This window comes from Photinus pyralis, unplaced genomic scaffold, assembly GCF_008802855.1.
Source record: "Photinus pyralis isolate 1611_PpyrPB1 unplaced genomic scaffold, Ppyr1.3 Ppyr1.4_LG6, whole genome shotgun sequence".
NCBI classification, from domain to species: domain Eukaryota; kingdom Metazoa; phylum Arthropoda; class Insecta; order Coleoptera; family Lampyridae; genus Photinus; species Photinus pyralis.
Window position 1 is genome coordinate 37,218,420 of NW_022170663.1, and position 16,122 is coordinate 37,234,541.

The 16,122-nt window shown below is 37.3% G+C and overlaps 1 protein-coding gene across 1 annotated transcript in view; it reads right to left on the reverse strand.

Moving 5' to 3' along the window:
- The window catches only part of LOC116173716 (carboxyl-terminal PDZ ligand of neuronal nitric oxide synthase protein), an 89,258-nt gene extending 74,932 nt beyond the window's left edge, over nt 1–14,326 (reverse strand). Inside the window, exons 1-3 of the mRNA XM_031491374.1 lie at nt 14,222–14,326; nt 14,071–14,163; nt 13,847–14,011 (exon numbers count right to left, since the gene is read on the reverse strand). Coding sequence (XP_031347234.1) covers nt 13,847–14,011; nt 14,071–14,163; nt 14,222–14,284 — 321 coding nt within the window. The 5' untranslated portion in view covers nt 14,285–14,326. The remainder of the gene's footprint in view (nt 1–13,846; nt 14,012–14,070; nt 14,164–14,221) is intronic.
- Nucleotides 14,327–16,122: the final 1,796 nt, after the last annotated feature.

Genomic DNA, 16,122 nt, shown 5'->3' on the forward strand with positions numbered 1-16,122 from the left:
TGCAGATTCTTCGGATTTTCTTCTTGTGATTTTTTAGATTCCTCCAATTCTTTACTCATATGTTCCTTCTCATTCGTCAATTTCATTAAATCAAATTTACCACCATACTTTAACATCAGAGTTTATTGCCAAACGATTTAGAGGATGCTCTTGATAACATGCCCTTGACGATAGTTTGATTGAAAACAGCAGGATGGTGCACCTGCACATAACTCTAAAGTCGTTCCGAAATATCTATCAAAGAGATTTCTAAAAAAAGTGATTGATACGCTACCGGAAATACCGGGTTCACCCGATATAATCCCGCTTGATTTCTTCGGGGGCTTCATTAAGAATCGCGTTTAGCAGCAAAATTTGTTTATTGTTGTTTTGATTATTATATCTTCGATTAATTTAATTTGATTTTTATTTCTATTAAATTTTTGTATAAATTCACTCAACGGATTGCTATTAAATACGTAGATGTTAGAAACCGTTGATTGTCCAGACCTATGCCTATCTATTTATTTAAAAACTACAGGTTCGTACTAGGAAAAAAAGTCTAAACTGCAATTAAACCACAAAATGCTACACATAATTGAATTCCGCATAAAAAGAGCTTTTAAGACTGATATCGGATTATCAGGGCCGTATTAAAAAAAAATGAAGTTGATGACGATTTCGCAAAGACGAAAACTCAACCTTCAAGAGCATTGAAACTTGCTCTGGATAAGTGTCATTGGTTTTTCTCTGGGTCAAAGCCGGAAAAATCTGATTTTTTCAAAATTTTTCAAAAACCGAAAATTTTTTCTTTTCTCCCATTTAACCAAATTTGTATCTTTTACCGTTTCTAGAATACGTATAGTGGCCATCCTTGTCTCGGACACTGTGTATAATTAACATAGAAAAATTGACTTTAAATTAGTAGCTTGTTGTCAGTTGTTTATCGCGTATAAAATTTGTATGTGATCGTTTATATCCTGATTTAAATCCATAATGTCTTCGTTTTAAAAGCTCACAGATATAGCCGTTTCGTTCTAATTTTCGAAATCGTGCTTGCATACGTTCACGTGTCGCTATTGCAAAAGTGAAATAGCGTTATTTACAGTTACGTAAGTAAAGTTTATTTTACACGTCTCGTCAGGCTTGCTTACTATTTACATTATCCCACAGGTGTTTCTTTTTTTAAAGCTTAACCTTCATCTCCAACACTTGTTATAAATAAAAGAATATTTATACCGTGTCATTTCGGGATGATTAACATTGTTTTAATAATATCCGAATGCACAGAAAAATTAGACCGAAGGTTAGGTGTTAACTATCTTTAGAAGTTTTACAGCGTTTTCGGTGACGTTAAAAGCATAAAAAATTTGAAAGCTTTCATGACATCACGTAAGGATGTTCCGATCTAATGCCAAAAAATCGAAGAAAAATGTATTTATACCACAACATCGTTGCATCAGTTCTCACCAACCGCGTTGAAGAAATACTTCCAATTTGCGATGCACCTGCATTGTGGGTAATTTTACACTTTCTTTTTGGACGATGGTTATTTAAAAGTTGGCATCAAAATGGAAGCGCAGTGGACCGTCACAAGATTTGTGAAGACCAATGACGTCAAGTTTTTTTCTCCCAACATCACGCCGCATTTAACCGCTTTCTTATTCTATTTTAAAACAATAGTTCTCTTCCTCCCTTTTAATTATAGAATAATGCCCCGCGATAATTTTATACGAAAATTCGGTTTATCAAAATAAAAAGTGTCACTCAACATTTTAGGCGTGACGAAAATCGTTGTTGGCTTACAAGGTGACGTCGTAATTTTGCTCATTAAAATTCCTCTTTCGCGATTTTATATCACCGTAATTTCGCACGTCGTGAAATAAAAAAAAACACTGCTGAAGACCAAAATACATTTTGAAAAATGTAGAAATTCTCGGAACTGTCTGGTACAAAACGATTCTCGCGAGGTTTTCGCAATTTTTCTCGAAGCCCCTTGCTATTTTCGGGTTCGGATTTTTATTACAAAGAAAATAAGATTTCGACTTTAATTATTATTGATTGTGTTATTGAACTTAAGCACCAATTCCCAGAAAATGCATGCATTGCAAAATATTTTCCAAAAATTACAATCACCTTTTTGGTGTGGTCTCATTTTTGATTACAAATGAAATCTGAAAAGTACCGGATTTCAAAAAACGCCACACAGTTTAAATATGATAGTAAAATTTCCATAGCACGCTAGTTAAATTTTCAAAGAAATCTTTCCACAAATAAGAAAGTTGACGTTGCGCAGTTCGCGCATGCGCATATTTGATTTATGCTATATACAATATGTTTGTTTTTACTTTTATTTTATGTTTATTATTATATCATATTATATTATTATTATTATTATGTTTATTTTATGTTTTTTTTTATGTTTATGTTTGTTTACACAATACACACACCAAATCTTAATTAATAACGTCACAGAAGCATCTATCGTTAAAATTTAAATAAAGATCTTCAAGTAAAAAAGTTGGCATTTTGTAGTCTGCGCATGCGCGCATTTTATTTACTATGTGCGATGTGTTTTCATTTGCCAATGACATTTGTAGTTTTAAATTGTTACTATATGTGATATGTTTTTTTTTACTGGAAGCATCTATGGTTAAAATTTCTTCATAAACAAGGAATGTTTGTCGTTAACAGAAACATCTGTGATTAAAATTTCAAAAAGACATCTCGATGCGTTTACTTTTACTAAAAGCATCTTTGGTTAAAATTTCAAAGAAATATCTCCATAAGTAAGAAAGTTGGCATTGCGTAGTCTGCGCATGCGCACATCTGATTTTTACTATATGCGATATGTTTGCATTTACCAGTTCCAGCTTCCACTTCTAGTTTTTATTTGTTTTTGAAAGTCATGCAAAATCTTATAGAAAATGTGATACAGGAGACCATGAGTGTAACAGTAGTCCGCTAGAGCGTTTAAATTTGTTCATAATTTTTTCATTTTTATACAGATTAATGCATATGTTTAAAATTCGTCGTCGGGGTATGTTGAAAGACTCTTAAGACTTCAATCTAAAAATATTTTGAACGAAATTGTAATTGTTATAAAGGGCGATTTATATCAATGTTGCATTTTTTAAATAGAACCGCCTGTATATTATTGTAAATTTCCTTGGTCAATATTAGGGTTACGTTATTAAGCCCCCCAGGTCATGAACCTTAATTAAGCAGTTTCAACAAAAAATTTGCGGGAGAAGCCCCAAATTTTCCACAATCTTAATACAAAATTCACATAATTTCGTCCGAAATGTGAGGTTATGTTACTTGTATTTTATGATTACTCTTAAGTTGGCAAGATTGTGAGCAACATTTTAATTCCGTAAGAGCTTATGCCATCCACGATTTAATAAATGTTAAAAAATTATGTATAGCCACACATGTGATTCTAATTCTACATATTTTGCATAATTCATGTGCACATTAAGATGTCCCTTCCTCTTTCGAGTGATGAGGCGGTCGATGCTGGTCACCGGCTGATATAGAAAAGACGTTTGAAGTAAATCGGCAGTCGCTAACAAAGAGGCGGTCTATGGAAGATGCGAAAGATGCCCATTCCCCTTTCAACTGATAACGTTTCTCCTCTCGGTGATGGATACAGAAAAGGTGATCCTTGCCAGATGCAAAATGTAACCTTCCAAAACTGGTTGTATTAACGTATATCCACATGTGACATGGAAGTGTCGCTTATTTTGTGTATAAGTCGAGGTGAACTTTTAATTAAAATTGTGCAAAATTTCGGGCTTTTCCCGCAAACTTTTTGTGTAAAAATCGAAGACTAACAAATGCCATAGACGCTTCTAGTAAAAGCAAACATATCGCATATAGCATAAATTAAATGGTGGACACTTTAAAGAAATCTACCTACACCTGATCGGCCGACCCGAAACGGATTTTTTTTCATTTTCTGACGTATTTAAGGGAACACCACTTCCATCATAGATGAAAAATCTCCTTCCTCCGATATTTAGAAGTAAAGGGCCAATCATAATTAGATTGGATAATGCCGGCTGTCCAGCCGCCCTCATTACGCTGAAAATAATGCGCACATGGTTTTTAGCACCGGATGTACATTTTCGTTGAAATTAATTAACTTTCACCTGGTATAAAAAGTTTCTATCGCAAATACTTAAATAAACCATTTATAAAAATAGGCAAACTTGCTCAGATGTTTTTTTACTTAAATGCTTCTTATCTAAAAATACTAAAAAGAACAAAAAATACGGAAATACAAACTCAAATAAAATCAATCGAATTTGTGCTTATTCGTAAATACCCCCCCCCCCCCCCCCCAGTAAAAAATAGATATATTTCTTTATTTGTAGTGTTTAAACCGAAATAACATCTAGATGGCACAACACATAATACCAAGAATGCTCTCTGAAAAACATGAAAAGAAACTAAAGAAGAGACCGGAAAATTAGAGGAATTTGAAACCCAAAGTTCACAAAAATCTGAAAATCTGAAGAATTTAAAGAATCTTAGAAATCCAAGAAATCATAATATCGAACTGGGAAAATTTGAGCGATTTATCGGAATAATTCGGGGAAACCAGACCAGAAAAATCAAAGAGAAATTCGGCATCGAAAAATGAAGGGAATATGAAGAAACTAACAATGCTCGAATCTGAAAGTGCAGTATCAAAGGGATTCGATGAAATAAAATGTTTTGAATAATCCGAACAAGGTCTGATGAGTCTGAAAAAACTGGACATCGAACGAATGTAGTAGAATAGAAAAATATGGAAGAACAAATAGAGTGAATGGTCGGAACTCAAATAAGTAATCTAAAAAAGAAGAAGAATCGGAATAATTCCAATAAGCGAAAGAATTTAAACTGAAAAATCAAAGAAATTCAATGAAAAGCAAGAATAATGCGAAGAAACCTACGTGAAAAAATCAGAAATTTGAAGAATTTAACATAAAAAAATAGAAAATACAGTTATGTAAACGTTATGCAGACGTTATTTCGTGTTTAACACCCAAAAAATAATGACGGGACACCCTGTATATGAGAAATATTTCAATTTTTAAGTATAGGTTCGTTTTATTTAAATTTGTATTTCCGTATTTGTTTTTCCTCTTAGTAATTGGTTAAATACGTAATTTTTCGTTTTAATTTGATCGCTTTTGTAAATGATTCAAAACAAATCTGGAGTTATATTATCAGGCGAAATTTAATTAACGCACGTGTCCTGGTGCTGACAAGGAGATGCAGATGTTTCGTAGAATTGCGCGAGAAGTGGAGACATTTGGCGCGTTTCTTTATGATTGGCGATTTATTTGAAAACTCATAAATAGAAGTTTATTTTATAATGGTAGTAGTGCTTCCTTAAATACTGGATCCAACGTAAACGCTGCTGCTGCGGGTAGTTTTCGCGACGGTTGAAAAGCGTGTAGATCTTTTTATGCTGAATTATGGGCAGTCAGTCCTATTTGTTTTGATGAAGGTGTCATTCGTCATTTTTTATAATAAATCTGTGCAGAAGCAAGTTAACTAATATTATGTGAGAAGTTTATGGCGTGTTTTGTTAAGATTCTCTTCTTATTGAAAGTTAAAAGTTTCTACCGTCCGAACAGCTACCGAAAATTTGTCATCCAATTCAACAAACCAGATTTTGTCATCAATTTCACTATTATCAAGAATAAATGTGAGTGAATTAAGTGCGCCCTACCTTGCAAATCTTGTATGACCACTTTGGATTATTAAAAAAAAGCTGTGAGTAGTTTTAAGATTTCTTATTTTATTTGTTGACCGGCTGCGTGCGGGGTAATATGTCCAAACAAGTCTCGTTTTAATTGCTTCATGTGTTTCGGAATAAATTTTTCTCATTTGTAAGAACCATATTTTAGGGTAGTCCTTAAGAACGAAAAAGTAAAATGTCAACGCAACTCCTATTTGATAAATGTGGCAAGCTGACTGGTCAAGTATGCGCGATTCTGCACATATGGGTGCAAGGGTCTTAAGGGATCGTGTTAAGGCAGTTAAGTTGCGTACGCGCTCTGGTCACGATCGTATAAGGGATGCTAAGTAGAGCATCGGACGTATTAGTGAGTTTGGTGTAATAGCCCTTTAATGTGAGTGTCTCCCACGCGTAGGTGGTGAGTGTCTCCCACGTGTAGGTGGTGAGTGTATTGTGCAGGCCATCGTGCTGGTCGTGTTTTGTTGTTGGGCTATGGTAAAACCCCTGGCAGATATCCGGATATATTCCTAGGCTTTTAGAGTGCATTATGTGCATGTGCCTATGACGCGACCCCGCGGGTAGCTCCCGTTGATTATACCGCTGAGTGATCTACTCGCTCGAGTAGATCATGGTGTCGACCCAATACGAAACATAAAGGCCTCATTGTTAACACAAACAGTTCGGGGGTGAGCTCGACCTGGATGCCGTTCCCAGGTAGGGCAATGAGCGACATAGATCGACGTTACTGATCTATTGGCCGAGGGTCCTAGTCAGAGGGCCAAGGCGGGATGTGTATCCTAAATAATACACGTGCGCGCGGCGTAACCCTTTCCCAAATTGGCACGAGCTCCATCTTAACCCTTCAGGAAGCCATCTCCAACTACGCATTCAACCCCAATCGCCAACCGGAGTGTTCGGAGATCCAGGAGAGCTTAGTGCCAGTTCGGGGCTAACGCCCCCCGGTGAGTTACTTAATTAATTGGCGAGGATCGCGGTTAAGCAGTCGCGATATTTGTTTACATGACCCTTGAGCGCGGGATACGACCAGTCAGACTGAATGCTGCCATACCAACCCCTTATACGTAGATTACAGAAGGACGTTTCTAATGAAAAATAAAAAAACATTGTCAATCAATTATGTGTGTGTTTATTCGAACCCATTGTACGACCCGGATAGAGTTTCATGTCTGATTTTTCTATTGGTGCCCAAGTTAATCGAGGCTACTGGGTCTCCCAATTATTCATTTAAAGTAAACATTGAGATGTGTGAAACTAAAACCTTGAAAGACTTCTAAGCATCAGAAAGACACAAAGCGAAGAATTTCAATTTGAAATATTTTGACAGATTGAGAGAACTTGCATATTTTGAAGAAGCCGATTTACTCACAGTAGAAGTGAAGAAGCCAAGCGAGTAATTTGCAAAGCAACCGAAAAATTGTCCCAAGAATCGAAAAAGTTGCAATTTAAACAAAATGGGAAATGACGATAAGAACAATCTAATGCAGGTGCTTAAACGCCGCTTTAACCTGTCATATATTTATAGCTGATGGGGGTAGATTCCGAAAGGCTGGAAGTAGGTACTTGTAATCCCTTGGGACGATAATGAAATTTCAAATCGGTAATATTGGTAACTACTGCTTACACTAAAAGCTACCAAGTGATGGATTGCCAAAGTTTCAGCAAAATTCGCTAAGTGGAACGGTCACAACTTTTATTTACGAACAGAGTACTATTAATTAGATGCCGCATTGTCCCAAAAATAAGTGTCGTTCCAACTCGAAGATGCGTACAAATGTGACCTTAATATTTATTGTACGCAGTTTACGTAACGTTCGTATTTTAATAAATGGATTTCGAGAAGAGGAAAGTTTAATGAAAAAGTAGGACATCTGGCGATTTTCCAAGCGAGTGGACAACTTTAGTGTAAGGATGGCACTTCAGATCAATAGGATGCTTAAGGCTGAATTAGACTAGAATCAATTACGAAGACACTTAGAACGTCGAAAATAGAACAAAAAAAAGGGCAGCATTATCGTAGATCACTTTTCGGCCTACTTTCAAACCGACGGCGACGGCGCTTGTTGTACTTCCTGGACTGGGGTGTTGATTTAGTCAAAGTTCTCGCGTCATCTTTAATTACACATTTGTGAATGAGTGTAAATTATGCCTTTAATATGACACATTTAACCGGGTATGTCTTGCATAATTTTCAACTCGGTTAGGTTGGCAAATGAACGGAAAGTGTTCCGCGAAAAAGTTTTTTTAATAAATCATAGATGCACGCGGACACTTCATTTCCTTTAAAACGCGGCCGCAAATTCAACAAACTTTCTCGTTAACGTTAGCGTTTTATTTTGGAAATGACGCTGACCAGATGGACCATTCCGCCGCCGTTTAGGGTAGGCGCAATTTGAGATCAAAGTCGATTCTACATTCATAAAACACGTTCGAAACTTCAAACACGCCGTTCTTTTAAATTGCATTGGAAAAAGCTAAAACTTTGCTCTTTCTTCGCTCACCACTTTCCTTTAGATAGCCGCGTTTATCTAAAGTAAATTTGGATCCGAGCGGGTCCAATGTAAAATCCTATTACTCGCGTGTGTCAATTTAGCTCAGCTTAATTGATTAAAACCAAGCAGAAGCAAGGCAATCTTAAATTGCTAGCGAGTAATAAACGTTTAATTAATATCAGCGAAGCTCGCTTCAAAGTTGTGTAATTTTACACTCGATAATGTTAATTATTAATTCCTGCCCGACGTTGAAAGTGTGCGCGTTAATATCATCCACCTCGACCTCTTCAAGCTTTCACCTCTAACCCCAAGTTCAAATTGAAATACACTTAACTAATTTACCTCTCAACCACGACTTCTTTGAGCACATTTTAAACAAGTAAAAAGGTTTTCGCCATAAGGAATTTCATCAGTACTTCCCAAAAGGCCATAGCTATGTGCGTTATGTCTTTACTAGAGGTATTTATGGTTACAATTTCAAAGAAATATCTCCATAAATAAGGAAGTTGGCATTGCGCAGTCTGCGCATGCGCACATCTGATTTCACTATATGCGATATGTTTGCCTTTACTAGAACTTTGAATTTTCAACAAAATATATTAATAAATAAGAAAGTTGATATTGCGCAGTCTGCGCATGCGCACGTCTGATTTCGACTGTATGCGATATGTTTGCCTTTACTAGAACTACCTATCTGTGGTTAAAATTTCAACTAAATATATTATAAATAAGGAAGTTGACATTGCGCAGTCTGCGCATGCGCATATTAATCGTCAAGATGTTTCTTGGCTCAGGTGCCAGAGCTACCGAATGCAACAAAACGAACTAAATATATTGAAAACTGTAGAAGGGCCTCGAACAGATGGGCGGGCAGAAAAAAGTGGCTGAAATTCGTTGGAATATGCCTTAAAAATTTATTAAAAATTGAAATGGCAAAGGGACGTATAGTGATCATCCCTAAAGTGGCACTCAAAAGTATGAGCTCAAAAGTCGTTCAATGTTTTAGTATTTTTCAATACTTTCGATGTTTTCAGCTTTAATAGTAGCTCACAAATCAAATTCGAAAACATGCTTTGCGGACTTCACCTCAACTTTGACCACTAAATCCTGAAAAATGATAACCGATCCATATTCATGATCTTTTTTTGAGCTTTCCATACTTTTGGCTTTTTATCAGACTACCACGTACAAAAACCAAAATTCTCCACAACAGGGTTTCTTAGGGTAAAGCATACAAGGAAGCGAGGGTGGTTTTACTGGTTTTCGAGAGAAGGTGTACGCATAGTTTTGAGTGGATTGTTTATCGTTACCTATGAGACATTGCTTTATTTCGATCTGTGATTCATTTAATGTATTCACAAGAAATGGAATATAAAGTGTGGATTGCCCTGTATGTTTCAATTAACAGTTTCTTCAGAGGAAGAGGAACCTGATGAAGACTAGACGACTTCATCTGTTGCCTTTGTAACATAACCGAGCGTCTGGCAGCAATTTCGCGGATGGTGCGACGGTGGTGGGTGGTCGAAGGGTTTAAAAATTTGAAATTGAAATTAATGAACCTTTTTTATGCATTAGTTTTTTAATTACTTTCGTTGCTTTGCTGGACCGACAATCCTTTTCGTATGTGTTGCCAGTGAAAGCTCCGTTTTTTACCATCATGGTTCACACGCGACTATATCACCGCGTTTAGAAGTGCCGAGATCAAAGTTCGTAACCTATAAACAACTTCTCGGTGAGGCACGAACCATGGTGGACACACTCCACGGAACGAAGAAGGAATCCGCAAACGAGAAGAAGAAGCAGCGATGTTCTTTCTGCAATTTCCGCGACCACGATTTCCGCGCATGTCGAAAGAGAAAGGAGCTGACGTCAAAATTCAAAATTCCGAGGCAAACACCGTCTTGTGCTGCTATGGGTGCGGTAAACCGGGAGTCCTACGTCGGAAGTGCAATGATTGCAACAGTACTCGGAAGATTAGAGTACCCCAAGATGTCAGTTAGTACGCTCTTGCCCAGCCGTCCTTCCATCCGTACTAGGGAATAATGGCACAGCCTTCTTGGACACCTGCGCCAGGCTATTGGAACACAGGGTTGACAAAACGAAAAACCCATTTAAAAAACCCACAGGGTTTTTGTGTCAAAAACCCACCCAACGACCTATACAAAAACCCAACACGAAAACCCATACAAAAGCCCAAAGAATTTGAGACACAAAATGAGACAAAATCTAGATAATTTTTATATAGTATTTAATAACAAAATATAATGAAGTTTACTTGGAAACAGACAGGTACTGATAGATCAGTCTTACATTCTTATTCCTAAGTTTCAAGAACATTTTACATTAAAATATAAAATACGAAACGGCTTTTTCATTAGAAACAAAAACAAAATAAAATATATTTCACTTGGAAACAGACAGGTACCTACTGATAGATCAGTCTTTATATTCTTATTCCTAGTTTCAAAAAAATTTACATTAAAATATAAAATACAAAACGGCTTATTCATTAGGAACAAAATAAAATAAAAATAATAATTAAAAACCTAAAACAACCTTTCTCTTTTTTAAAGCGGCTCATTTTTATTATTTTTACAAGCTTTTCTACTTTATCGGGCAGTCTCTAAGTTCAAAATTAATGTTATTTTTCTATAATTTGAGGTTAGAGTTCCGGAAATTCGACAAATACCCAAAAATTACCCAAATACCCAAGAAAAACACAAAAACCCAACACAAATACCCAAAACCCCACCCAAAACATACAAAAACCCAGATTTTTGCCAACCCTGTTGGAACAGCAAACGGACGTCACACTGGCTGATGAGAAGAAAACACACCAAACCGTAAAGGTATCTTTAGTGTTTTACGGGTATCAATTGCAGATTTTTCCAATGCACTATCTACAAAGACACTCCCGGGGGTAGATGCCATTGAAGAGGCCGGAATCGTCATCGATGTACCCAAAAGGTGTTGGTATACGCCTGTCCGACCGGCACAGAGAATTTCTTTCAGAGAAAAAGAAGAGGTATCTGCAAGAGCCCCACTCGCCACTGCCCCGATTTTGTCACACAGCAAAATTTTATTTGCTTTCAGCACCTACAGTAATGTCTGGTCGCCCTGTATGTGTTAGATTTTATTTTATTGTTCATTTAGAAAAATTGGGAACATTTGTTAAAGTTATCTCATTTAAATTAGGTCGTTGCGATAAGAAATTTCTTATCGCTGCGTAAGCTAATTAGTTTGTAGATAATCAACCGAGATGTTTAATTGCGAAGACGCAAATTCAAGTAGAGGAGAGACGGAAACTGAGAGAAGAGAGAATGTTTTAAATAGCAGAGACGGGAATTAATCGTAGCTTTTTTTGGTGGTAGACGTTGATTGTTGGTTTTTTTTGTGGAAGTTGAAATGTAGTCGCTTTTTTTTGTGGGCGTTGTGTGTGTTTTGCTGTTATTGAAGCTTTTTGAAAAGACAATCAGTCTTAAGTTTTGTTAAAGAAAGTTAGAGTATTTAAAGAGATTTAAGTCGTCGTGATAAAAGTGAATGTCGGATTATAGAAGTGAAGTTTACGAAGGAGTTAGTAGAAGTGTTGTTCTTATCAAGCAGTTATCGCTTATGTGAAGGCTTTTCCAGTACCCGTTAAAGGGAGGTTCTCCACCATCAAAGAGCCAATTTTACATCTATAATGCAAACAAAGCCAGTGTCGTCTAAATTGAAATTTAAGTGCAATCAACGAAGTGCAGTTGGTTTTTTGTTTTGTTTGCCACACCGTACATTTTGGAGTTTACCAGCTTTAATGGCCACCCGATATATATGCACACAGAAATATTATCTTGGCAAAACAAGTAAGAATAATTAACCGTTGCTAATACAGTGAGTAACAGCAAAAAGTTATCCGAACCAGTCGTGAGTGGCGGCTCTTGCTCTCTGGAGACCGTTTCTCTGGGGCAACCGTTCCTAATTCTTGTTCGGGGGCAAGGCCGCATTTCCTTGATGGCACCAGAATCTACACTACGAAGCAGCTTCAATAACGACGACTGCAAAATAAACAGAATCCTGTAATCTGAACCCACCACGCAATATTCCATGACGCACTGACGCCCCAAGCTTTCAACGCAATTTATAATGTCAGGACCGTACATAAGGACCACTCGCCTACTTCTACTTCTTATACTTCTTATCGGACACCATTCCTGTTAGTAAAATCGCGGACTTCAATTTTTGCCGCCCGAAATAAATAAATATTCCACTATCCAAAATTTTACGACAATATTGTACGTGGTCACGTTCTATTTTACTACGTTAAATAAATCCCTTAAATGAACAATGGAAAAAGATGGAATATCTGCCTTTTTTTACACGCAACGTGAAAATTTTTATATTTTACTCAATTAGAAGATTTTCAGTACTTAATATTGAATTGAAATGAAAACTTTATTACCTTCTCCTAACTGAGTTCGTACACGAATATTGATTATAGTGGAATAATTGGGTCGAGCCTTTCAAGACTGTTTCTGGAAACTTCTTCTTTCTTCTTGTTTTTAAAATCTCACTCGTCATGCGACCATATTGAATACAAATAGAAAAAAATATACTTATTTATGCGGCGTCTAAAACTACCTACATCTTTGAGTTTCTGTTTTAAACGTACTACTTCACCCGCATAAAAGTACTGGGTCCCCCGTACTGATTTCCGACTACCGGTGTAGTTCAAGTGAGCAAAAAACGTCCATCAAACTTCATCCTTACTTTCTCAATTTTACAAAAATCGCCCACAAAATGGCGCTAATAGGATAAATGGCCATCTTTAACCGTTAACCAATAGACTGGTCTACTTGACCCAATCACGCGCGTGTAAAAGCCTAATTCGCCAGACCACTTCTCACTCTGGGTCGTGGAACCACTGTGAGTAATTCTGATTCAGCTGTTTTGGTCACGGAAAACACGTTAAGATTGTGCTATCGTCCATCAGACTGCCTCCGATAATTGTGCCCATGCGATTAACGGGGCAGTGATGAATCCGGTAAAGATGGACTTAAAAAATATAGATCGCCGAATTCATTGACTTTTAAAGAATTTGGAATAACCAATCCCCCGATGAGAATATGAATTCCCAGTATTTTTAACTAATCAATTAGATTTATTTAAACGTAGAAAATATGAATTTTAAGGTAAATTGCTGGAACGGTCGGATAAACTGTGTTTAGAGAGGCGCAATTGGACAGAAGCTACCGGTTTTCGAAAAGCAAACAGAAAAGCCAAATTTGAAAGATTCATGTTCGAAACAATCTATCTAACTTGCTAATAGCGGTGAAATCTTGCAGTATGTGGTTAAATGAAAGTTGGTATAATTCTAGGGAAACTTCTAACAATAGATTTTACGCGATGTCGAGCTTTCATCGCAAAACATAAAGCTTCTATCAACATAAAACCGAGGATAGGAAAAACGCTTTCAGCTTAGAAATTGGTATTTACTCGATTCTACTCGGAGATTAATCTTAGTAAAAAGGCTTTTATTGGTATTAAGTTTCTTGTAGGAGGAGCGCTTTGTTCAAGATTTCCCGTGTAATTGCGACCACATTTCAAATGGAAGCTTTTAAGGAGTGTCTGTCATATCACTTACCTTTTTATTCGATTTAAAGACGGCACACTTAAATACATTGGAATGTCCGTCTCGAGCAATATAACTAAATATTTTGAGGTCCTGGGAATCGTGCGATACGTAAAATATCCTATAAATGGGATGTGAAAGCAGAACGGGTGGTCCCTCGTCAAGCCACTGTTTTCGCTGCAACAAAATACGAACAACTTTAAGGGCGTTTCGCTGTAAAGCGACTTTTACTATACCTTTTTCTTTTTCCTAAGTGTGACCTTAAGTCCGTCTACGGATACCTCTATCGTCACCTTCTTTTTCTTAACCCCTTTGGCTTTAAATTCGTACTGTAAAAGAAAAAGGTGTGAATTCGCTTTTCCATAAAAAACGCTGACGGCAACTTACACGTATCCTTCGCATTGCCGCGACAATCTCGACCCTGGTCGTAGGCCTGGGCACGTCGAGCATTCCAATGTACTGCAAAGAAGAAAAACTGCTTTAAAATTTGCTAGACGAAATTTAATTAAACATTGTAGCTGGAGTCAAATCCTGTTATAAAGGAGCGACATTTATTAGCAAAATGTATTCCCAGACACTCAGTTATTGGTGTTTTTGACGGTTTTATGTGTACTAAAAAGTACTTGGATTTATATAGTGATCTTAAGGAATGCCCAGTCGAACACAAGATGTGTACTTCCAATACACTCCTTGGCCGCGATGTATTATAGAAAAAAAAAATGCGCGCGCTGGGGTTCGAACCCGAATCATCGACCGTTGTAGATCGAGAAAAAGCGAACTTTCCACTAATTGTGGATGTGTTAGTTTGCAGTTTTGGTTTACCTAAGTTTGTAAGTCTAATGTTTTATAGATTGGTATTATTCTCCATTACGGGAATGGTTACGGACCGAAGATTTTTTATTTTTGTTTTTGCCAACAAGAGTCACAGTTACTCCCGCAGTGATTTGCTGACAATGGATTTCGTTACCGCTCAGAAGTGCCAAAGAGGGTCATAGTTACAGCTGCTCAGAATGGAGAAGGGTGCCGGAAAAGCAACTCCCGTGTTAAACAAGATTAAGGCGACCATAAATCATGCTTCTGGAAGATAACAAAACTAACACGTGGACAGCAGCATCGCCGATAAATTCGATGAGAGGGGCTACCTCCTGTAGACTGAGGATGAAACAGGACGCGCTAAAACGCAGATCATGCTTGGTGATCGGACACAGAGCCAACGACTGCAAGAAAAAATCTTAAGCAGCAGGTATATGCTACAACTGTGGCAAAATTGGGCACCAAGTTAGGAACTGCAAGGAAGAGGCAGCTTGATTCATGTGTAATGAAATTGAGCAAGGATGAGAGAACGGGCATAGGGATTCTACTCGTTCGTGTAACTACAGAAAACTAAGAGAAGGAAAAGCACAACGAACGTGATCTCACAGGGGAAGGGGAGTTATTGACGTAAGTTTTGTTACAAATAGATACAAGGATCATGTGAAGGATTGGAAGATTTTGGAGGACGAGACCCTAAGATGAGAAAGAGATTAATAATCAATCGCAGGCCGAGTCTGGTGCCGGGAAAGAAGAGTTTAGCAATCTTGAGGGACAGAGGAAGATGACCAGAGGTAAATATTCAAATATTGGACACGGCAATTATACAATTAATACAGATTAATTCCAGTTCGCGCGTGTTCGTAACCAATCGGTCCTGAGTACCGCGACCCATCCGGGCGTTCGCAGTAGAACGAAAGTTTTATTTTATTTTATTTATTATTCCTCTCTTGTTCTGGGCCCTCAACAGGCTCGTACCCATTTACAGAGTGACAGGAAAACCTAATTCGGTAGCCAGCAGAATGCTCGAAACTGGTCTAAGATAATTTCCATCTCTGCCACAGATGAAAAATTCACCTCAACCCAGGTTCGAACACCCGACCTCCGGATTTATAGTCCAACGCTCTAGCACTGAACCATAAAGCCATAAAGTTCAGGTCAGTCGACGAAAAAGAAGTGACTATTACCTCACCACATCCAACTTCAGGCTTACGGTGGCATACGAAAGCAATAAAATCCGTCCCGAGCCGTCTGGATTTTTTTATTAAAATCGATCTTGAATCACGAGATTAAGTGACACAAAATTTGAAGGGAATCCAATTGATTTTTTGGGGTGTCAAATTTTAGAATTTCCTAAAAATCGCGATAATTGTTAAACGATCGAAGATTGAACGTAGTTCGACGCTAATGAGTCATTGTCATACATCGAAATCGTTTATGTGCAGAACCCACGATTTGTACCAAAACTGTCAAAAGAA